This window comes from Synchiropus splendidus, chromosome 1 (genome assembly GCF_027744825.2).
Source record: "Synchiropus splendidus isolate RoL2022-P1 chromosome 1, RoL_Sspl_1.0, whole genome shotgun sequence".
In the NCBI taxonomy this organism is placed as follows: domain Eukaryota; kingdom Metazoa; phylum Chordata; class Actinopteri; order Syngnathiformes; family Callionymidae; genus Synchiropus; species Synchiropus splendidus.
The window spans coordinates 42,204,547-42,227,922 of NC_071334.1; the positions used below are offsets into that span (position 1 = coordinate 42,204,547).

The 23,376-nt window shown below is 42.1% G+C and overlaps 1 protein-coding gene across 4 annotated transcripts; it reads left to right on the top strand.

The window, feature by feature from the left end:
- Positions 1–566: 566 nt before the first annotated feature.
- On the top strand, positions 567–23,367 carry gpd2 (glycerol-3-phosphate dehydrogenase 2 (mitochondrial)). 4 transcript variants are annotated; one of them, XM_053866040.1, is made up of 17 exons: positions 567–682; positions 4,192–4,298; positions 6,573–6,744; positions 8,058–8,182; positions 8,265–8,362; positions 8,946–9,109; positions 10,662–10,826; positions 13,204–13,348; positions 14,437–14,630; positions 14,802–14,936; positions 14,999–15,174; positions 16,118–16,249; positions 16,314–16,472; positions 17,884–17,996; positions 18,109–18,187; positions 18,270–18,368; positions 21,222–23,367. In XM_053866040.1, the coding sequence occupies exons 2-17, from the start codon at positions 4,197–4,199 to the stop codon at positions 21,345–21,347; spliced, it is 2,184 nt and encodes a 727-aa protein (XP_053722015.1). In that variant the 5' UTR covers positions 567–682; positions 4,192–4,196; the 3' UTR covers positions 21,348–23,367. The 4 variants fall into 4 exon arrangements, with proteins under 4 accessions (XP_053722015.1, XP_053722007.1, XP_053722033.1 ...); XM_053866032.1 differs by having other exon boundaries at positions 621–682; positions 4,050–4,298; XM_053866058.1 differs by having other exon boundaries at positions 632–682; positions 4,192–5,717.
- The last annotated feature ends 9 nt before the right edge of the window (positions 23,368–23,376 follow it).

Genomic DNA, 23,376 nt, shown 5'->3' on the forward strand with positions numbered 1-23,376 from the left:
TGTGTGTTGAGTTGTAATAGGAAAAATACTTGAAAGGGTACAAACATATTTCAGGTAGTCAAACATCATGTCTAACCAAAGGTGTTTTTTTTTTACTAGATAGTTTTTGGTCAATTTTAAGCATAATGTTAATGTTAATGTTAATGTTAATATATATTCTAGCAGGTTATTTGGATACTTAAAAAACAAAGTCTGCATTAGTAACAGTTCAATGTAGATTTACAAAGACATAATAATTTATATAACATAATAATAGTTTTAAAAAATATGAAATATTGTTTTATTTTATTTTATATGTATTTGTTTTTCTAAACAGGATTTCAGGCGGACCACTTCTCGTTCTAATTTTATCTTCAAGGTTTATCTCGCTTCCTGTAATAAAAGAGCTAGAAAACGACAGCTGGTGGTCCTACTCTCCGTTATTATTATCCTTCAGGATGGTGGAAGATGAGCGTTGCGAAATCCTGCTTTCGCATTACGTCAAAAAGTCAAACCCGCCCCTTCTTGGTTGTGATTGGACATAGAAATCACCTTGAGCGCTTTTATTGGTTGTTCGCCCTGTCGCTCGGTTGCTGACGGGCTTCCTGGTTGTACAGTAGATGTCAAACCCAGCTTCAGTTTGGATAACAGCAGCCCTGCAACGCCCCGAGCGACTTGTCCTTTCCGCACATCCAGAAGACCTGTAAGTGGGAATGTGTCTCGTATCTCCCGCTGATATTTGGATGTTACACTTCGACAAACGTTCGTTCAGCACCGTCTATGTTGGACAAGAGCCAAGTAGCAGAGAAAGCAAGCGGGGAAACATCATCCGCCGGACCGGTGTCGGCGTGTCCGCAGCCTCTGGGGCCCAGAATTGAAAAACAATCGTTCGACTGGTCCCTCTCATAAATGTGTGGCGTTTTGACAATGTGAGCAAAACGGAAATGAGTGACTCGTGCGGCGAAGATCAAAGGGGGGCGGGGGGGTTTGACACAGTAATCCCAAGCAAGATGTGACCACTTCCTCTTGTCTGTGAGGCGTTATATTCCTGTAACGTAGGTGGGATTGAGGATGCCAGTGTCAGAGGTAGTTAACGCTAGATAGGACTGTGAAAACCGCTAAAAAAGTACTTGAAGGTCCACGTGTGCGTGGAATCATCGGTAACTGGAGTCTGCTGACTCATAATGACTGTGCTGATGTAACTGGTGATATTTAAGAGGACGAGAACCACATACAGCAGGTGGTGTGTTGAATACATTTTAGATGTCACTGTTTTCTCTCAAAGTTGCAAAAGGTTTTCATGGGCTGAGTGGAGAAGCAGCAGTCCCCTCTTATCAGAGCAATGTCTTTCACTGAGTTACTGTCATACACTATTGTCATCACCTAGCAACTCCAAGAGTTGATACACAACCGCTGTGTGTTAGCCTAGTACTTCACTATGCTTTCCAACTTAATAACATGTTTACCTTTGCGCCTGTCATCTCCGCTATATTGCAGTCATATGGCAGTCAGCATCATGGTTTGGCAGCATGTTTCTGAACACAATATTATGGTAAATAATTTTTGAATCATTGAAGAGATATGTGTTACATGGTAATACAACACTGTAACGATAACTACACTGCCACACTGGAATTTGTGAACAAGTTCCAGGAAAATAGCAGGTACATATTGTTTAAAAATGTATTTGTTTCTGAAAATGTTCTTGCTTACTTCGTCACCACTTCAAATAATTTATGGAATAAACAGAGAGGTGACAACAGCCCTGCTGCGGGACCGTGCAGCCCCTAAAATGGCGGTGGTGGTGAGTTATTGAGTTATTTATGGTTATTATTATATACCATTTGAGCACAAAGAGTTTGTTGCTAGTGCTATTTCACTATCACGCTCGCCATTTTGATCTATTTGATTTGAGATTCGCTCAATGTAACGCTACTAAATGTCCCGCCAGTATGTGCGTGCGCATACGACAGTGAGAGAATTGTCATGTGAAGTTGGTGACAAAAGGAATGTGCATGTTGCTCTGGGCTTCCCTCTGAGGGAATCACCTCCCCAGCCCTCCCATCAACTTGCTAGAGTTCGTCAAACTTGCTAAGTGAGTTTATTCTGTGATTGTAACAGTTGCTCATTCGGTCCGTTAGTAAGATTTGTCTTCAGATATTACAACTATTCAAAGAAAACTGATCCCAGTGTTAAGTTTGTACTGAAAATTAATGCCGTTTCAGTGGTGGACAAAACACTCATGCTTCAGTAACCTCTTCAGACCTGAGCGTTTGTTGAGTTTTACTTCTTGCAATTTGGGATAAGAATGTGCTTGGGTTCCTACCATCTTTTTTTCTCTCTGAAATGGCTGTAATGTTGCTGCATCACACTCAAGGTGGCGCAGGCAGTCTCCCTAAATATGGCTAATAGATCGGCATTTTAAAAAACAAAGTATCATGGTGCTGTAAGGCAAAAATGTAATCTCCATCTTTGTTGTCACTGTTACTTTACAAGTTACTGAAGTATCTACATTTAGCAGCTGCCGACAGCCCGTATGACCTGAGCATAGAGTTTCTCTAAGGTTGTGATTTTGAGGCTACAGTAGACTACCTAAAAACTGTAGATTGTCTACACCCTGTATCTGGCAGAACATTTTATTTTCGACTTTCCAGAGAAGACCAAACAGAACATCTGTACCGTCTCATCCTGCTCCAAACTTTACAAATATAATCCAGAAAATTGTGACTGGGTTAATTTATTGTGTTGTAAGTGTTGTTTTACTTGGCCTATTAAGATGAGCCAATCTGTTTTTAGTCTGCACTTTCGACACATTTTGCGTGGCTGCCTATTTTCGCTTTCTTTAATCAGTCATTTTGCTGTAGCCAAATCAAAGTGGTGGCTGTGTTTTTCAGCTAAAAATGTGTATCTCTCTCCCTACTCTAGTTTACTACATCTGTGTCGCTGGCAGCTCAACACACGAGCTGTCCGCATGCTGAAAACATGACTGAACATAAATATTTAGCTTCCACAAAATGTCAATAATAGGAACACACAGGGACTTGGATAAGTTACTGTAATCTGATTACTGTGTGGGAAATAGTAACACGTTAGATTACTCAAAAGAAGCTAACTCATTTCTATTGTATCACTGATTTGAAAGTACTTTCAAAAAGTTATTGTTCATAAATACAGTATACGGGGCTAAAATGTTTTATAATGGAACACATCTGATTCATTGAAGTTTGGCTCAATGTTTCACGCCAGTTATTATGAGTTATTAAGTTATTCGTGATTCTTGTATGCTCCTTCCTGTCCAAGTGGAATCTTAGGAATTTCTGTAGTGGTGTGGTGAATTCCAGAGAAGACCTTTCTTGTTGGTATCTGATCGTCTTTACCACATTCCAAGGAAAAAGTTTTCTTATTCAATTTTTCTTGTCTGCTGCCCTGAATCATCATGACATATAGAATTGCCAGGCATCAGCTGTAGGTGTATGAGCGGGTAACTTAATTTACATGAAGGGTGATGATCTTAATAGCTGATTTTGGTCATGAGGTTTATTCTGCTTGATAGTCAGACCAGACCAGTCGACCCTTTTGTCTCATGAATGTCGTTTTTCCTGTGCATTGTCGTAGATTTCTGTGTGTTGTTTGTCACACCCACGTTTGCTTTCCTCGCACAAAACAATGATGTACTAAATCTAAACAAACCTTTTATTATTATGGTACTTGGGTTTTGAGGTCAAGACCAAAATGAACAAGTTATCAGCACGATACAATTACTTCACTGGATTGTTGTTGTTGAAATGACGTAGCAGATCACGAGTGTTAAAAATGCTGACAGCAGCTCTTGAAAACACAATAGCAGACAAAGCTGTATTATTTTTGAAACTAACTATCCATATATGCAATGAAGTACAATGAAAGTGAAATGTAGTACTTAAAATATCAAAATGAAATTTCACTAGTATGGAAAAGAGTGGTGGTAACTAAAGTTGTAAACAGAACACTTTTAAACACGCCCACTGCGTGACAGCATTCCTGTGCCTCCATGTTTCTCCTCATGCACTTTATGTTGTTGTCTCTTTCAGCCTGACGTGCAGCTTTTTAGGATCCTCCCTCCCCCTGTGCACATATTTGTCCTCCCAGACTTGCACTCCTGCTTCACAAAATTACCTGTCATGTCAGCGACTTGAAGCCGACTTTCTCCTCTGCCCTTCACTTGTCCAACAGGAGCCATGGCGTTCAGGAAGGTCCTGAAAAGAACGGCCATCATCGGCGGCGGGGCGGTCGCCACTGTTTTTGGCCTCTCCCAGCTCATAGAGTACAGGAAGACACAGGTATGTCACTCATTCATGTGTGCGTCTGTTCTTGCATGATGGTGTTTGGCACACAAAATGGCATGATTTCAGTGGCATGAGGACTTTTCATGAAGTGTCTTCCGACTGTAAGGTTTTTGTCAGGGCATGTTGAATCTAGATTTTGGAATGTGCCTCTTCCAGGTGATCGCTGAAAGGGCTGCGAAGAAGTTTTTGAAAGATTGTGCATTTATCTTGTGTTGAATCTTATCAGCTTCTTACCGGACTGAGACTCTTGTCTCTCCTTCTTCCTTGAAATGTAGGACAAATATTTTGGAAACAAAAGCAGTGCAATTACGGACAGCCTGTTCTGTAACAGCTTTTGAAGGTGTGGCTCAACAGGTTCTAGTAGGTGTTTGGCCACAGGTGTTAAAGTAAACTGTGATTGCTCCTTAATAATATTGTTCTTTAAATACAGCAGCGATACATTAATTCAGTTGTAACATTAGAATACTTTTTCATTCAGTGTGTAAATATATTCTTGCTCTATAACGGAACATTTTCTTGCTTTCAATAGTATTCATCTTTAAATACTTTACTGATTTATGTAGTCATTATCTGCAAATATGTAGCCATAATAATGTAGAGGTAATCATGCCCTTATATTTTTTGTTAAACAAAGCTGCTTTAACTTCTTAACATTAGAGGAGAATATGTGGTTATTGAGCAAACAAAATGATGGTTTCTTGGAACTGGGGGGTGTTTATGTCTCACTTCACCAATGGCTGCTTTTTATACATTCATTCTGTTGTGAGACTGTTGCCCTTCACTGTAGAACAAAAAAGGTGGAAGCAAATTCTCTTCAAACAGGAGCATCCCTGCATGCTGTATTTACAGTGGAGGGAAAAGGTTTTGGGGCTTCGCCCATGCATTCCACTGTGTGATAAGGGCTGCGCGACTAATTATTTATTTTATTTAATTATTTGTATTATTATTTGATGTGATGGTTTACCCTTATGTTGATAACTGACTTTTACTTGTGAACAATAAACCATTTGTTTGTGTCTACATTATGCAGCCACACCTTTTAAAACACACTGAAAAAAATCACGATAATATTTGAGATTGTGTTCAATTATTATGGGTGTCTGAAAGCCTTTTATTTGTGCCACAGTATGTCATCATTTGAGTCAAAATGCTGGGGTGTTTTCTCATCCACTCATGGTTTTGAATGACACTTTTACCCCTTGAAGAAACAAGAATGGCAGTGGGCTATATTTAAGATACCCAGGCAGCTGTGTTCCCTGACCTCTGACCTTCAGCAGATTTATATTTGGCACACCACAAAGCTGCACACCAGTCTTCATCTGACTGTATAACCTAATATGAACTTTGTTTTCTGTCCTGTTGCGATAATGTCTTCTCTTTCCCACCGTCGCCCTGCAAACCCAGCCTGGATTGGTAAGCAAGAAGTTGGCCGTGATGAAATATGATTTATTACTTCACAATAGAGCGTAATCATGCATGCCTCTAATCCCTGTAATTGCAATGCTGATGAGATGGATGTCTGTTTGTGGCACTGGAGCAGTTTAAGGAAGCGGCTGAATAGCCATTAGCATGTGTCTGCTTCTGACTTAACATGATTACTGCTGGCCCTTAATTGCGTGACTGTGTTTTGTCTGTGTGCATCAGAAAATTGACAATGATTATCTCATTGGCTTGTTTTTGCTGGCAGGCCTAAATCACCAATAAACATTTGCAAGTCAAATGTCAGATTGACTGTGAATCACCTTGATTCAACCACCCCACCTGAATGTGGCGAAGCAAAGCCAGACTTAATTCAACACAGACTCACTGCAGACATTTTAAACTGAATGGTAGCTTCACTCATGTCTTTACTAGACAAACACCTGCTGTATTGGATTATAAGCCTTTAAATGCTCGCATCTTTAGACAAATGGAACCAAATATTGATCACTGATTTTAGAGAAAAGCTTTCGTTCCTTGTTCAGGTATCGAAGACAAGTGTCAATATTTCACGCACTTGATGGTAAACTGGTATATTTATTTGTTTAATTAAAATTGTATTGCTCTTTGTCTGACTTAAAAAGGACTTTTGTTTTTAGAGCAGGGTGTCAAATGGGTAATCATGGTTTGTTTTGCTCATGTTGACCTCGATCTAATCATTAATGATGGAAAATAATTATAGAGCCAGATTTCAGTGCATACTTTAACATAGACTAAATTGTAGAAATTAACCATCCAAATCATCTTTTGATGTTGGCTTGTGAGTTTGCTGCTGTGTGTCGCTCCCAGGCGCGCCTGGCTCACGTCGCCGCGGAGGCAGAGCTGAAGGTTCCTTTCGCCAATGAGTTCCCCTCCCGACAATCCCAGCTCGCTGCGCTCAGAGACACTGAGGAGTTTGACGTTCTGGTTATCGGAGGAGGGGCCACAGGTGCAGGATGTGCCTTAGACGCTGTCACACGCAGTAAGTTTACCCTCATGTCTGGACACAAGCGAAAACTGTGACAGGTTTTTTTTCGGTCAATTGTAAGAATACATTAGATTTGTTTATTTAAACATAAAGATGTTTAGTCTCTCTATGAGCACCTTCGTTACAAAGACATTATGGGTTGTTGCAACTTAATATTTGATGACATTAAAACATCTGAAGTGGCTGTTTTATAATTATAGTGCTCAACTCATCAACCAAAGCACGATTCAAATGGATCAGAGGGGCTCTGTTTGCCGCCATCTCTGTCTGCAGTCTAGCTGTTCCACCTGACTGAGACATGCAGAGCCATTAGCAGCCGTTTGTGCGAAAACCTGCATGAAACTGAATCCAGAGAGTAAATCATCAAATCACAGCGAGGACTTGTCGAGATAGCAGCGCTGGTTCTCGTTGTGGAGAGGGGCCTTAGGGACTCAACGATCCAAGCATGCTGGAAGTAGATTTCAACAGGCAACCTCTCAGTCATGTGACGTCACTTCTACCATGTGAGCTACAACGTAAGCCCCAAAGATGCAGACAAACTGACTATTGTGATAATATTTTAACATGTCACACGATGAACTTAAAAAAAGTTTTTAGAAAATTGTCAGCCATAACTTCCCACATTATATCGACAGCCCACTGGTGATAAAAATTAAGCATCTCAAATGTCAGATCCGATTGCAGAGGGATGTTTGTTGCCCCCACCCAAGTCCCCCAGAACATGGACTGCTCTTTGAAAAGTAACCCGGAAACTGTGTTAACCCAAGTAAGCCAAGGATTTTGGTTCAAATATTGGCCCAATAATGCAAACATTGGGCTACTCTTCTGAAAAATAACCCAGGAGTTTTGCTGTAATTTGAGCCTGATAACCGAGAAGACAAGTTGGTCTCTTGAAACACAACCCATCATGTCAACCCAACTCAAATAACCCAGAAACAGGGTTGAAGAAATAACACAGGAGTTTTGAGAGTGCTCTAACAGTCTAAAGCATACTTGTGCCTTAAATTATGATTTCCTGCTCAGAACCCCACATAAAAACCAATGTTTGGGCTGCTTCAGGTTGTACATACTCATGGCTCAGAATGTTTTGGACTGGAGGGAATCACCCACGTATTAGAATCCAGGAAAAATCTGTGTATCTCTTTTGCAAAATATGTTGCATCTCTGTTAACTTTCAAAGTCAACAATGCTAAGTAATGTATAAACGCGTTTGGTGTGTTTAATGCTGACCAGGTTTTATGCTTTTGTGACTTGTATTTATTCAATGTCTTTATATTTAGTATAAAATATCACCGTTTGTGTTCCAGACCTCAAGACTGCTCTTGTGGAACGGAGCGACTTTTCCTCAGGGACAAGCAGCCGTAGCACCAAACTCATCCACGGCGGAGTCCGATACCTCCAGAAGGCCATCATGAAATTAGACTATGAACAGGTTTGTTTCATTTATTTTTTTAACGTGTTTAAGATGACTCCACTGAATTAAAAGTTATTGTTTTTTTTTTTTCATCTCCTAGTACATGATGGTGAAAGAGGCCCTGCATGAGCGAGCTAACCTGCTGGAGATTGCGCCACACGTGTCATCAGCACTACCCATCATGCTTCCTGTATACAAGTAAGGAAGATGGAAACGTATGTCATGTTTGACAGTAGAGAGTCGAACAGTTAAATGAATATAGAATGTAGATTGACTGATACCAAAAACAAAACACAGAAGTTTTATTCCACTTCTACTCATAATGAACAAGAATATATAAATAAATTATACATTTATAATTAACAGTTAATAAAATGATATTTAAAAAAACATTTAATTGTCTGAAACATCCCGATGTCATCAGTTTTATAGATTTACTCTGACTCCAGGAGGGCCGCAGAACTGCAGTCAAAGGGCCACTTATGACCCCCGGTCCGCAATTTGCCCTGGTCTGCTTTTGATGCTGAGTTGGTACAGATCAGTACCAGTGGTGACTGCTCAAATGTCATGTCAATGAAGGCATCAGATTTAGAAGTGGACCGATTGAGTGACGTAATGGCACGCTCTGATGAGTCAGCATAAGCATAGTATGTCATCAAGTTATAACCAATGATGTATTTTTCAACACAGTCCAAGACTATATCAAATGTGGTAACAATGAGTCTTCGTCTTAAAAAGACTTTCATGGTTTATAGATGACTGTTGACCCTTGTTTTTCAAGATGGTGGCAGTTGCCTTATTACTGGGCTGGAATCAAGATGTATGACCTGGTGGCAGGAACCCAGTGCCTGAAGCCGAGCTACGTCCTCAGCAAGACAAAAGCCTTGGAGCTCTTCCCCATGCTTAAAAAGGACAAGCTGGTGGGAGCCATCGTCTACTACGACGGTGAGTGACTAAAGTCTCCTTTAATTCTGACCTGCAGCAGCCGAGAGCAATGCTGGCACTGTTTGTTGTTTCATTACTCTTTATTTTCTGTAAACGCACCCAAAGCCGCTGCCTGTGATTTGCCCTTTCTTCTCTCACCTCATTCGTTTTATGCAATGAATGCTCATTGCCCAATAAAAAGTATTATTAAAGGGAACCAACCAAAATATAAAATCCTATGAATGTGTTTTATCTTTACTTGTGTAACAATATTTTATTATTTTTATTGTTATTATTATTATTATTTTCTTTTTTCCGGGCCGCAATGAAAACTGCCTGGTGTTATCCCTTTAACTCTATTCAGTCAAAATTAGTCTCATAAGAGGACATTTTTATTCATGCAAAACCAACTCATCGATTTTTATTCAGATGAAATAAAGGAGTGGCTTATACTTTGGAAATTACAGTCATTCATTTTCTGTGATTAGCCATTATCTCTTACACCAATGTATCTTGGTTTTCGATGATTTGATGATTCAACCTCTGGCAAAACATCTCTGAAAGAATATTCCTCTTTTCCATTTTTTTTTTTTTTTTCAATTGTGAACGTTGTTGAACTGATTGCTGAAGGTTGCAAGCAGTCATGATGATTTAAATCTGGCCCCTGGCCATCATATCTTCACTGGCCCTTAAAAAAGTGTGTTGACAGGCTGAGTAGTTGGTTACATGTTCAGCGGAGGAGAGCCAACCATATGCAGGATGTCCATCTGAGTGTGAGGCGCTCCGTGCTGCAGGCTAACTTTCCGTGCCGACACTGAAAATATCAACTTTGTATCTGTGGGTGATGCGTCGACAGACTTGTCTGCCAGCAGGATCACTTTGTTTGTGTTTTTGGAAAAGATGCCACTTAACCAAACTGTCAATGTTAATACCAAATTAAACGCTTTAATTTAATAAAACTACAATTTGATGTCCTCAGATTGTTATTTCCCCCTGAAATTGGGAAAAAGGATTTCATTACAAATATATCTTCAAGAGCTTACATGTGATATTTATTCCTTGCTGAATGAAAGGATCGTTTTTCTGCCGCGGCTTATATTGGATCCTCCCCCTTCTCCCTTGCAGCCCCCATCACCCACTCCGGGATGGGGGCTGCAACAGTGAATGGGTGGGGTGTTCTTTCTCCAATTATGCTGTCTGGAACAATCACGCCTGTGACATTTTGAAATCTGACCTTCTCTCCCTGCGGTGTGGAGCGTCGTTGTCGGTCTGAGCAGCAGCTATTTCTGCTGCTGTCTTGGTAGCTTCTGCTGGTGTCACCACAGCGATCCTTTTATGCAGTCGATAACAGCAAGGATGGTGCGGCATCTGATTCAGACCAGTATTTTTTTTCTTTTATAATTTATTATTTTCAAAACATTTTTATTTTTTTATTACTTTAGCATGACATTATAAGATCAGTTTCCAATATTGTTTACACAACACTACCTCGATCACATTTTGAAATAATATTATAATTATAATTTGTCCGGACTCTTTGTTCTTCATCTTGCCTTACCTCTGTGTCTTAAAGGGCAACACAACGATGCCCGCATGAATCTCGCCATTGCACTCAGTGCCGCTCGCTATGGTGCTGCTGTTGCCAACTACACCGAGGTGATCCATCTCTTGAAAACAAAAGATCCGCAGACTGCGAAGGAGACGGTGAGGGGTGCTCGCTGTAGGGACGTGATCACAGGTGAGTGTTACATACGGATCAAACAGATCCTTACCAGTGTCATCTGGCCCGGTGGTGTCGTTCATGACAAAAGGAATAGATGAATAAAATACATTTGAAAAACCTGATATATACACTATATTACCGAAATTATTTGCTTGTTTGCCTTGACTCACATATGAACTTCAGTGCCATCCCATTCCTAACCCATAGGGTTCAATATGATGGCGATCCACCTTTTGCAGCTATTACAGCTTCAACTATTCTGGGGAGGCTGTCCACAAGGTTGAGGAGTATGTTTATAGGATTTTTTTGACTATTCTTGCAAAAACGCATTGGTGAGGTCACACACTGATGTTGGTCTAGATGTCCTGGCTCTCAGTCTCCGCTCTAATTCATCCCAAAGGTATCATGTTCAGGTCAGGCCAGTCAAGTTCTTGACTCTTTCATCCATGTCCTTATGGACCTTGCTTTGTGCACTGGTCCTCAGTCATGTTGGAAGAGGAAGGGGCCTGCATGGAATTGTCTGAAATGTTTTGGTATCCTGAAGCATTCCAAATTCCTTTTACTGGAACTAAGGGGCCAAGGCCAACTCCTGAAGAACAACACCACTCCATAATTTCTCCTACACCAAATTTCACACTTGGCACAATGCAGTCCAAAATGTACTGTTCTCCTGGCAACCTCCAAACCCAGACTGGTCCATCAGATTGCCAGATGGAAAAGTGGGATTCATCACTCCTGAGAAGGCATCTCCACTGCTCTATAGTCCAGTGGTGGCCTGCTTTACACCACTGCATCCGGCACTTTGCATTGCACTTGGTGATGTACTGTATGTATGGAGCTGCTTGGCCATGGAAACCCATTCCATGAAGCTCTCTGCGTACTGTACTTGGGCTAATCTGAAGGCCACATGAAGTTTGGAGCTCTGCTGCAATTGACCGTGCAGAAAGTATGCAACATCTTTACAATATGCGCCTCAGCATCTGCTGACCCCTCTCTGTCCCATTCTTTCTCAAATGTTTGTCCAAACAGTATGCAGGCCTAGGTGCTTGATTTTATACATATGTGGCCAGGCCAAGTGATTAGGATACCGCATTCTGATCATTTGAGTGGGAGCAAATACTTTTGCTATCGTGTATTAGTATATATTTTAATATAATCTAATGCAATGATATACAATAAATTAAGTATGACCCTTGTTGTTGAAATAATCATCCCTTTGGCACCTGCAAGATTTGAAACTACTGTAGGGTGGAAGTATAACACTATAAACCTCATCATGTCCCTGGTCCCTGTGTATCTTGGCTCAAAACCACACAGTGTTGGTGACACTTTCTGCTCAGACAAAGGTGTCGTCAACACCTCGAGTGAGCACTGTCCCATGAACTCTATTCTAGGATTCCTTTATGATTTGTGACCATGTCTGGTCTCGACCATTGGGTCTTGTGCATCAGAGAGCCTTAGATTGACTTGAGGAGGAACCCTTTGTATTTCCCAGCTGTTTGCATCGACCACAATACCCGAAGTTCTTCAAAAAGATTTACCCCTCCAACAGTCTTTAAGGGCCCATGGTTGTGATGGGTAGATGAGGTATCGAAGGGTTGATGAAGTTTCAGTGGCTTGATTTTCAGAGTCCACAAGATAGCATTGTCTGCTGTAAAATATTTGGACCAACTCATCCAATGAAACCTCACATCATTTCTAAACCAAGGGAGACATCTAAAATTAGGACATGTTTCATCAACCCTGCAATACTGTTCCATAATACCTCATCCACCGACCCATCACTGAGTTCATGAGCTCCCACTGTCCCCCCTGGGTGTCCAAAATCTGAACAGGTACCGTTTCGTGAATACTATTGTCCCCAGTCTGTGCACCACGAGCTTGATGTTTTTGCTCCTGAGATCTAGCCAGTTACCTTCCCTATTAGTTTGTAGTTCTAGGTCTACCAGGGTTCCAACCTTCTGTCTTGCATTAGCAGTCACCTCTTACAGTGACTTATTTGGAAGAATTGAGCAATTTCTGGAGCAAGTCTGGACAAAAATGTCTCTTGCTCCTCTGTCAATCGTTTGTGAGCTCCGCTGCCACCTTTCTGGGCCGCTCTCCTTCGACAAAGAAGGAATTGGTGGCTTTTATTACATACCTGGTTTGTACAGAGGCATGAATCTTCACTCTGTGACCCTCAGCATACCTTCAACAGTGGCTCCTCAAACTTGACAAACCTATTCTATTGATTTGAGGACCAACATCGTGACCACATTGACCTGTAACTTCCTTAGATGTTGCTAACTTTCTCTTGATATTACAATATTTGTAGATGAAATCATCTCAGTTACTCAGACGTCCGTATGCGTCTATCACAACTGCAATGTTTCTCATGAGAATCTATTTGCAGGTCAGGAATTTGACGTGAGGGCCAAATGTGTGATCAACGCCACCGGGCCGTTCACAGACTCGCTGAGGAAGATGGACAACCAGGAGACAAGCAAGATCTGCCAACCCAGTGCTGGGGTCCATATTGTAATCCCTGGTTACTACAGGTACTGATTCATCTTGTCACCCACGCTGAGCAGTTCTTTACTTATGAGGTAACTGCTCTTCAATAGCATACACCTGTTTATTCCGGTTCTACATTTCTAAATTGGCCAAATGTCCCCTGACCTACACTTCGAGGTGCGGTACGATCTCCTTGGTTAAGACATGCGGTAATAGAGTGGTTTTGTCCAAGTCGGTGTTTTAAAGTTCAGTGCAGCTTATTGAACCAAACCCGGGGGAGCGAGAGCCCTTTGAACGCTTCAAATGCCAACTGCCTAATTCTCTTGCTTCCTTTCTCTCGTCTTCATTGTACCTTTGTCTGCCCCCTCACCATGCTTCCGTCCTCTGACTCTCCCTTCATCTTTGTCCTCTGAATGGTGTTCTGCACATTAGCACCTCCTATTTCATCTCATCCTGCACAGTCTTATGGAGACAAATCACATTCATTCCCAAAGCATAAAGGCTATCTGTCTGTCTGTCTTCACTGACTGTAATTGATGTCAGGACTTTTGACTACCGTAATTTCCGGACTGTAGAGCACCCTTGATTATTAGCCACACCCATTACATTTAAGAACGAAAATTGTTTTTGTTCACTGTGCAGTGGTGCTGTCTGCACCGTAGGAAGGTCAGTGGTGCAGCCGCTTAGAAATGTATGGGGCTTTCTTCTAAACTAGTTTTGAGCGATTGACTCATTAAACAAACTTGGCAATGTTCTGGACTTGAATCATGAACTCCTCACATCTCTTAATCACATTAAAGAGCTCAATATGTTTTCGCCCGTGTACCAAAGTTCCGACACCACATCTGGTTTCGACTGCTGCTTCTCATCTTGTGGGCAGAGCTGTGGACAGCACATTGATACTCACTCACAAATAGTGAGTATCACAAGTAATGTACTCATACAGAATTCTGTCAAAAAACAGACCAACATTTCAAAGACCCAAAGTAGGCTAGTGTGAAGTCAGACAATGGCTAGTTACGATTGGATGTGGGAGCTGCATCGTGTTAGCACAACACATTAATCCTAGAGCTAAAAGTGTCAGCTCATTAAAAAAATAAAATACATTTTCACATCCTGTTCTATTTCGCAGCCCTGACAACATGGGTCTGCTAGATCCGGCCACCAGTGATGGCCGTGTCATCTTCTTCCTGCCCTGGGAGAAGATGACCATCGCCGGCACAACTGACAGCCCGACGAATGTAACCGCCCACCCTATCCCTGGAGAGGAAGACATAAACTTCATCCTGAATGAGGTCCGAAACTACCTCAGCCCGGATGTAGAAGGTACAAATATTGCCTTGCTTCTGAGCTCTGCTATGTGTCTGTGAGACGTGTTGAGACCTGAGAAAACCGGGCATCACGAGAGGAGATTGGGTTCAAGTAACAAATGATGAGTCATTAGTAGGAGCCAGTTTAATTCCCTGTACATCTCCATGACATTTGACATTTTATCAGTGCGCAGAGGTGACGTTTTGGCAGCCTGGAGCGGCATTCGTCCACTGGTGACAGACCCCAACTCCAAAGACACTCAATCCATCTGCAGGAACCACATCGTCAGCATCAGTGACAGTGGATTGGTCACTATTGCCGGTCAGTCAGAGACGACAAGATTGTGACCCAAACCCCATTAACTGTAATGTTAACTTGTCCAGGTGGGAAGTGGACCACCTATCGATCGATGGCTGAAGAGACCCTGGATGCAGCCGTCAAGGCACACGGCCTGAAAGCGGAGCCCTGCAAGACTGTGGGTCTGATGTTGGAGGGGGCTAAAGGCTGGAACCAGACGCTGTACATTCGTCTGGTCCAGGACTACGGCCTGGAAAACGAGGTGATTTGCAGTTGTTTGTGTCTAAATATCTGTTTTCCTTTGTGTTGTGAGTGAGTGAAGAATTCATAATGCCAGCAGCCTGGGTTCTGATGTTAACACCGCTGCATTTTTCTGAGTGAGAGGGATTAAATAAGGAGGTCTGGACTGTCCTAGCCATTCATGAGAATTGTTTTTGGCTCCACAAATGAGGAGTTTCTTTAGTGTGTAACCTAAAACAAAGTTGCCAACAACATGTAATCGTAACTGTGGTAATGATGAAGCTTTAATTTTATACAATATTTCTGCCTTTTGTAATGCGTTAATGAGGTAATGTTGTGCCGCACTGAAGCATCCATCTCTGAACAAAGAAAGCACACTGCATCTCAGCTGACATTAAAGCTGCTGCTGAAACAAAGCCGACATTTCTAGCACACAAAAGACTGCGGACATGAGCTGCACAATTCAGCTGCAGCATGAAGTAACAGCAACATTGATTTACATCACCTTCGCGCCTTTTTTTTGTGATAATTAGCTTCACGTTTCCAGTCAATTCAGTACAACGCTGTTTTCGTGAAGAAACAGTCGCTCCTCAGTGCACTTACTCCTCATTAAAGCCAAGCTGAACCAGCGCCGGCTGTTCTCTGGAATATTCCCGAAAAGGTCAGTGTTGATATTTGGACAGCATTTGCCCTTTCGCATGATCGGCCAGCCAGCGATCTGAATAGCAAATAGCCGTCTTGTATTTGGCAGGCTTATGACACCTCATTGACAAAGTGGCGCTAATTCTTATCAGCCAAAGAGATGGAATCGATCTACCAAACGGCCAGAGCTGCGACAGCTGCCTTCACTGTTCATGCTGTTTAATTAGTTAAGACCTATTCTCATCTGCTGTTGGAAAGAAACCTGCAGCTGGTGGTTCATTTAGTTTCAGTGAGATAAATAATAATTGATGGACTGTTCACAGGTTGCGCAGCATCTTGCTTCCACGTATGGCTCAAAGGCCTATGATGTTGCGAAGATGGCCCAGGTCACCGGCCAGAGGTGGCCCATTGTTGGCAAAAGACTCGTGTCTGAGTTTCCTTACATCGAGGCTGAGGTGAAGCGTCTGTTGAGTAGGCTCCTCCTCTGCTTCTGCGTCTGAAACTCTCCGGCTCCCTCAGGTTCTGTACGCCATCAAGGAGTACGCTTGCACTGCCCTCGACATCATTGCTCGGCGAACACGTTTGGGATTTTTGAACGTGCAGGCTGCAGATGAAGCTCTTCCACGCATCATCGAGCTCATGGCCAAAGAGCTGAACTGGAGCCAAGAGCGGAAAACGGTACAACTCTCATCCCACTGTTTAAAATGTTTGCTGTTTGAGCTCAGAAATGGCAAGTACTCCTCATCCTTATAAGAATGGACAATCTTGAGTTCTAATAAAATGTGCTCTATTATAAATTTATACACATAAAAAATCCCCACTAAGAGACCTGCAACCAAGGCTACATAAATACATGTTTGTTAGGGCGGGGGCATGTATTTTTCGTGACAATATTAAATATCAATATTTCTGCCCAGAATCAATGTTGGTCGCACAAGATGACGGCAATGTCATATCAGTTTCCTGGTAAACAATCAACAGAGCAGCCGAAGTTTAATACTCGTGACAAGGTTTTATATTCAAACACCAAGTATTGTCAAATGTAGACGTTGCTGATGCTAGCATCAGCCTACTGTCTACTGTAAAGTGACATTTTGCAAGCATCTATGCAATGGATGGTCGTCCTAGGCTGTAAAACTGTGGGGAAAGTAATTGGATATTGGTTATTTAATCCAGCTCCCACAGCGCCTCTCTCCTGCTGCATCTGCGTATTGCTCTGTGATAATGCAGGCTCTCAATCGCTGAAACAATTTAGCCCCAAAATATTACTGTCAATATTACTTCTCTGGCAACTTATTATTGCGTTACGTTACGTATTTAAAAAGAGTGAATGATACTCTTTATAAGTTCACAAATAAAACCACTGTCAGCACTTTGACCAAATGCCTGTGGGAAACTGTGATGTGCATTTTTATTGTTATTTGGTTTAAAATCAATAAATCACAATGTAAACTGAATTTGCAATGCAAACCAGAATTGCGATATAAATCAAATCAACATCAAAGTATTGGGAAAATGTCAAATTACTTTTGATTTTAGATATTCAGTTGTTTAATTTGACATTGACACATTTAAATATGGGTCACCATCGGGTCCCTTCTTTCACCTTCACAACGCTTGAAATAAGTGTCATTTATGATGATGCCTTTTGGAAGCAACAGGCTGCAGTTGCATGCCCCAATCTCCCATTTATGCACCCAGTTGTATTGCTCAAGGGCAAACTCACCAGCTGCCAGACGACAGTTGTTTTTTGTCTGTTAGTCTTTTCTCTAAGGTTCGTTGTCAGAAAGGTGCGATCAGTTTGCAGGTTTCACTCTGATTTGACGTGTGATGCAGTTAGACCCAGATGGGTTGGACACATGGAGTGGAGAGACGCAAAGCATGTTAGATATGGAAGTGTCGGGCAAAAGAAGACAAGGAAGGGAAACATTGACATGAAGAGCATACTGTAGGTGTGACTGGGGAAGATGATCAAGATGGGGGATACTGACTTGCTATGGCAACCTCTGATGGGAGATGCCTGAGAGACAAAAGATCACTGAAGTTATGTGTGTTGGCCCTGCATTAATCTCCAATGTTCAACATGCAGATGGAGCTTGAGGCAGCAAAGAAGTTTTTATACCATGAGATGGGCTACAGGTCTCGTTCTGAACAGCTGACCAAGACAACTGAGATCAACCTGGACAACCAGGAAGTAGCCAGGTGTTTATTATCATCATCAAGTGTCAGAGATTCTTATTGATTACACCTGAAAATGAATTAATCTCGGCATACAAGTCTTTGCTATGCTTCAATGCATTGTGGTCGATTGCAGGTATAAGAAACGTTTCCACAAGTTTGACAAGGACAGGAAAGGCTTCATTACAACTGTCGACGTCCAGCAAGTTTTGGAAGTGAGTCTTCACCAAGTGTCCTTGTCTTTCATCGCTGCCATTATTCCGTTGATCCTCCCTTCTTGTTTTTGCGTCTTTGCAGAGCATCAATGTCCATATTGATGAAAACTCTCTCCACGAGATCCTGAATGAGGTGGACCTCAACAAGAACGGCCAAGTAGAAATTGATGAATTCCTGCAGGTAAGAAACACACAGATGACAGTACTGTAAATTCTGCACGATATAGCGCACCAGAATGTTAGCCTCACCCACTAAATTTAAGGTTAACAGTTCCTGTTCATGCATAAGCTGCAACGGTGGGTGCTGTGGTGCTTTCTGCCCTGTAGAAAGGTCAGTGGTGCACCTGGCTTAAAAAAGCATGGGGGTCACTTATACACTAGTTTTGAAAATCATCAAATATCAAGACTCACTTGAGACGCGAAACAAACTCGACAATGTTCTGAAACGTCAATCATGAACTCCTCAAATCTGATGCACTGTTTTTGCCCGCGTGTCCGAAGTTCCGACACCAGAGCTGGTCTCAGCTGTGACATATCGTCTCTGATCCGCTCCGTTGTTGGAGCTGCAGACACGTGGGCGAAAACAACGCATTTTAGGCGCTTTAAAGTAAATAAAACACCTGTAATAACATTGCTTTGGTGTGACAACGCTTAATATTTTGGCAACATGACGCACTTTAGCCTGTAAAAACCCATATACTAGCTGCAGGGTTCTGACCGCAAGAAAAAATAGTGCCTTATAGTCCTGAAGTTACAGTATGAAAACAGCCAGCCTCGACTGTGTAGGTGGCTCATAGTTCATCCTTATCCGCTTGAACAAGCTGCTCATTTCAAACCTTGGATACCTGGAAATTGAGGCTAATTGAAGTGGCTTTTGAGCAAATTTGGACTGTTAATTAAATGTGAGGTTATTGGACATCAGATTCCACTAAATCTATGCTGTGATTGGCATCATCGCACTTGGCTCGACCTGTACTGCGAAATAAGCTACAGACGTGACAAAGGTGTCCTTTAGAAGAGCTGTAGTTAAGGTCCCTGAAGAAAAAAGTAGATGGTTATTTAAGGAGTTAAAACCTCGTCTCCTCGTCCTGTCCTGTGCTTCAGTGCTCACTTTTAGCCCGCAGATTTATTTGATATTTATTTTATTATATATTAACCTTCACTTGATTTTAAGATTCATTTTATTTATTCATTTGGTGAATAAATCATTTCCCTTCTTTTTACTTCTACATAGTCTTCAGCCACACGTTTTAAAACTGGGTTTAGTAAGTGCTCTACCACGGATGTGAGAGCAGAGATCGGCGGCTTTAGCAGAGGTGCCGTTTGAGATCCAACACTCAGAACCTGGTTTAAACAAATCATGCTAATTGGAGCCAGTGACTTCAGTAATGAGCAATGAAGAGTGTCTGAAGCTCTCTTGTCCATGTGCCTGTAAATTACTTTAGCACTTCAGAGGGATGAGCCGTAATGGAGGAGCTGGATGACAGTGGATGAGCTTGTCTTCATTAGCGTGACATCACGTGTGAGGGGAGAATCACACTAGGACCTGTGTGTTTTCATTGTCTCCAGGGGGACAAGTATTGTCTGAAACTTGATGTGTTTAATTTATATTCTCAATGTCAATGTTTGTTTGTGTTTGTGTTTACGACTGACCTGCACTTGGATCGCAGCAAACAGGTACTCCACATGCATTTGGAACCGTGGGAACTCAGTGACCTCCAAGTCTTACACGTCACACATTAACATGTCGGAAGCTTCTCAATAAGTCCTCTAGTGGTCGTGTTGTCTGGGAGCAACACTTGAACAGAAAACTCTGGTTAAAGCTGAATCCAAGAAAACAACAACCGCTGGAGACATTCTGTAGTTAGATTCTACTAACAAACCTTTCATGGGGAGTCATCCAGGTCGGCGCTGTTTATTATATGGAGAGACAAATTCATATTCATATGTGTACTTAAGTTTGATAACCTTTGATAACAGATCATGACTTGTTTTTTTTGAAAATTAAAGCAAAAATAATATTTGTGCTTATACAAGTTTCAAATTATAAAACTGTATTGAGAAAATAGTGATTTTGAGAGCAAAAAGGTGGAATTATATCCAGGCGATGGCTATGTTGTGATTGCTACTGTTTATTCCTAACAATCCCTGCGAGTTCTGCGAGGTGCTACAATTTTGTCCATTCACCGCGACTCTCCCGCCAATTCCACCAATCACTTTAGTCTCCTTTCACCCACCCCTCTGCACGGCATGTGCAACATCATGTTCCCTCCCTCCTTGCTGAGATGAAGTGGCATGCCAAACTCTCACATTCGCCCACAAATACTGCCGCAAGGGTCGCGGATGTGAACGATTCTGAATTCAATCATAAATGTCAAAATTCCGATGATTGAAATGTAGAATAGACGGAACTAAAAAGCGGAACTTACTTGTAGGATGTAAACAAACATGGCTGACCGCGGCATCATCTCTCTCCAGGCTATTTCTGACACTCTCCATCCCGACCCTGTAGAAGATATCGGCAGTTACAGTTTTAATTGTCTGTAGAGAAAAAAACAGTCTGCACTACCCTGGAGGCATTGGTTTTTGAGCTCTGGCATCCAAGGAACTAAAGTAGAACTCTAGAAAGCTTGTGAAGGAAATGAGGTTTTCCGTAACCCACCTATCGGGATCTGCTTAACAACACTAACTTAATGAAATGTATCCAATAAACTACCACTCCCTTCTTTGACTGCAGACAGTGCGTGTTGATACTGTCCTGTGTGGGTACAGAAAGGAAGTGCACAATGTCCCCAGCCTTGTTGTTTTCGACCTGTTAGTGAGGCAATGTGCTCGTCGATGAGCCCCTGCCTCGAACCACTGATGCAGCTTTAACACTCAGAGCTGGTGCTGGCTTTCCTCTTTCTTCCTCTCGGGTATGTGTAGGTGAACAGACGGTAACTGTGTGGCAGCATGCGGTCGCGTTCTCGCCGTTGTCACTCAGTCCTGGGAAGTGGACAGACACTGAGCGCCTCTCTGTTTTCTGACTGTGCAGCTGATGAGTGCAGTGAAGAAGGGTCAAGTGTCTGACAGCCGTCTGGCCATCCTGATGAAATCAGCGGAGGAGACACTGGAGAACCGAGGGCCCGTGACAGTGGATCGCAGTGGGGGCGGAGTCTGAGCCCCTCACCCCTCACGGTGGAATTCACAGACGATTGAATGCTGATGACCAACCAACAACTGGGTTTCGTGCAGACGATTCTATTTGAATGACAATATCTCAATCAGAGTCATAGTGGAAATTAGCCTCAACAAGGCTGGCATTTCTGAGTGCGATCAGAGCTCAGCTGGTTCTGTCGTCTGTCCTCTGTACTGTTTAAACATCCAGTGCCTCAGATCATCACACACCATCAGGTTTTCTACCTAAACTTTGATATGTGGTTTTAGCAACACTCCTTTTGTAACTTTTCTAACTGTCGCTACTTCACTTGAGTGCAGCTCTGCCTGATGGAAGTTAGTTATCCAGTCTGTGACTTCACAAACATGTTGGTAACTAATTCAAACCAAGCAGAGAGAAGAGACGTTTGACCTGAGCAGACTCCATGCTCCCTGTCCTGTCTTAACAGTTCACCTGCACACCCAAGTTCGTTCTCTCAAGAGGGCAGAAACTCTGAAGAATGTTGAGTGCCACCTGGGGGCCACCAGGTCTTCTGTAGTTATTTGAAAACAAAGGAGGCATCGTCACCTCTTGATATCTTATAATAAGTTTGATTATTTTATTTTTTCTTCTATAAAGAAATTCAATTGTTTCATTTTAATTCCTATTATTAACTAAAAATTGAATTAAATCAACTCTTGTAGCCTGACAGGTACAGGCTGTGTTCCCCTGCAGTGAAGTCACAGACTCAGGAAAAAGAAGTCAGGAAACACGGTTTTTCTGATCTCCATGTTGCCTTTTAGCTGGAAGGCCTTCCACTCTACAACGGCTTCTTCATTTATTCCATAACCAGCAAACTGCTACTGAAGTTTACAGCTTTCCACTGCTCCTGTCTGATATTCTTTTAAGATGTATTTATTCACAGTCACTTTTAACGCTTTTGTAAAATGGGATTATAGAAAAAGGGATATATATATATATATATATATATATATATATATATATATATATATATATATATATATATGCCACGTCTGCCTACAGAGTGGGTCGTCTGTGAATGTATAACCCTGCATGTGTGTTTGCCGATGATGTATTGCTTTGAGCGGCAAGTTGAATATAGCCTCTTATTTAGGGAATGAAATGCTGAAAGTGTGCAGTGGAGCTCCGTCATTTGTGCCTTCATGTGCCAAAGAAATGACAACGCTATCTGACATGAAGCAGGTGTGAATGCCGTGTGCTGTAGTGCACCACCATGGGTTTTGTGGGACCCAAACAGTTTTAACACAACCTCAACCTCCAGCACAATTGAGCAATACAAACCTTTTTACATGCTTTAAGACTGTTCAAAGATTTCCACTGACATCCCTGTAAGTCACCAAATGATCTGAACCGCTTCTATAAACACATAAAAATGTCATATTGAGTTTTGCAAAAAATCAATATTGACACCAGCGGTAAACTAAAATCATGTGACAACATTGTCTCTGCAAAAGCTTGGTTCTTAGCTACACACTGGTTTTTGGGAGTGTGACGTGGTCTCAGTTGCAGTTCACCCCCGGGACATCAGTTTCCTCCCACCTCCCACATGTTTTAATGAGACGTTTTAGCATCTTCCTCAGAAATGAAGGGCTTGTAAAAAGTCAATATCCATGTCGTGCAGTCAATGTGTGTGTACTGTGATTGACAGATGGTTGCTCTGTCAACATGGCCGCCTGGTTGCCCTGGCTTCACGGCATTACAGGACAGTTCTTTACATCGTTGTTGCCTTTCGTCTCTTCTGCTCCTCTTAACTCTCACCAAAGTGTGCGTGTCCATGTGTCGTCACTCAGGATTTCGGGACCCGTCAAACCGCCAACGACGCCTGTCCAACGTTGCTCATGGGCAGTGCGTCTTCTACTCTTCCTCCTGATGTTTGATTGTTTGCTTTGGATGAAATTACAGCTTCATCTGGACTGAAAAGAGAATCATATTCCGTGTTCTTTTTTCACATCCACAAATACTGTAAGGAAACAAAGTCATTATCTAATTAAATGTATCTGGTTGCTCGAGA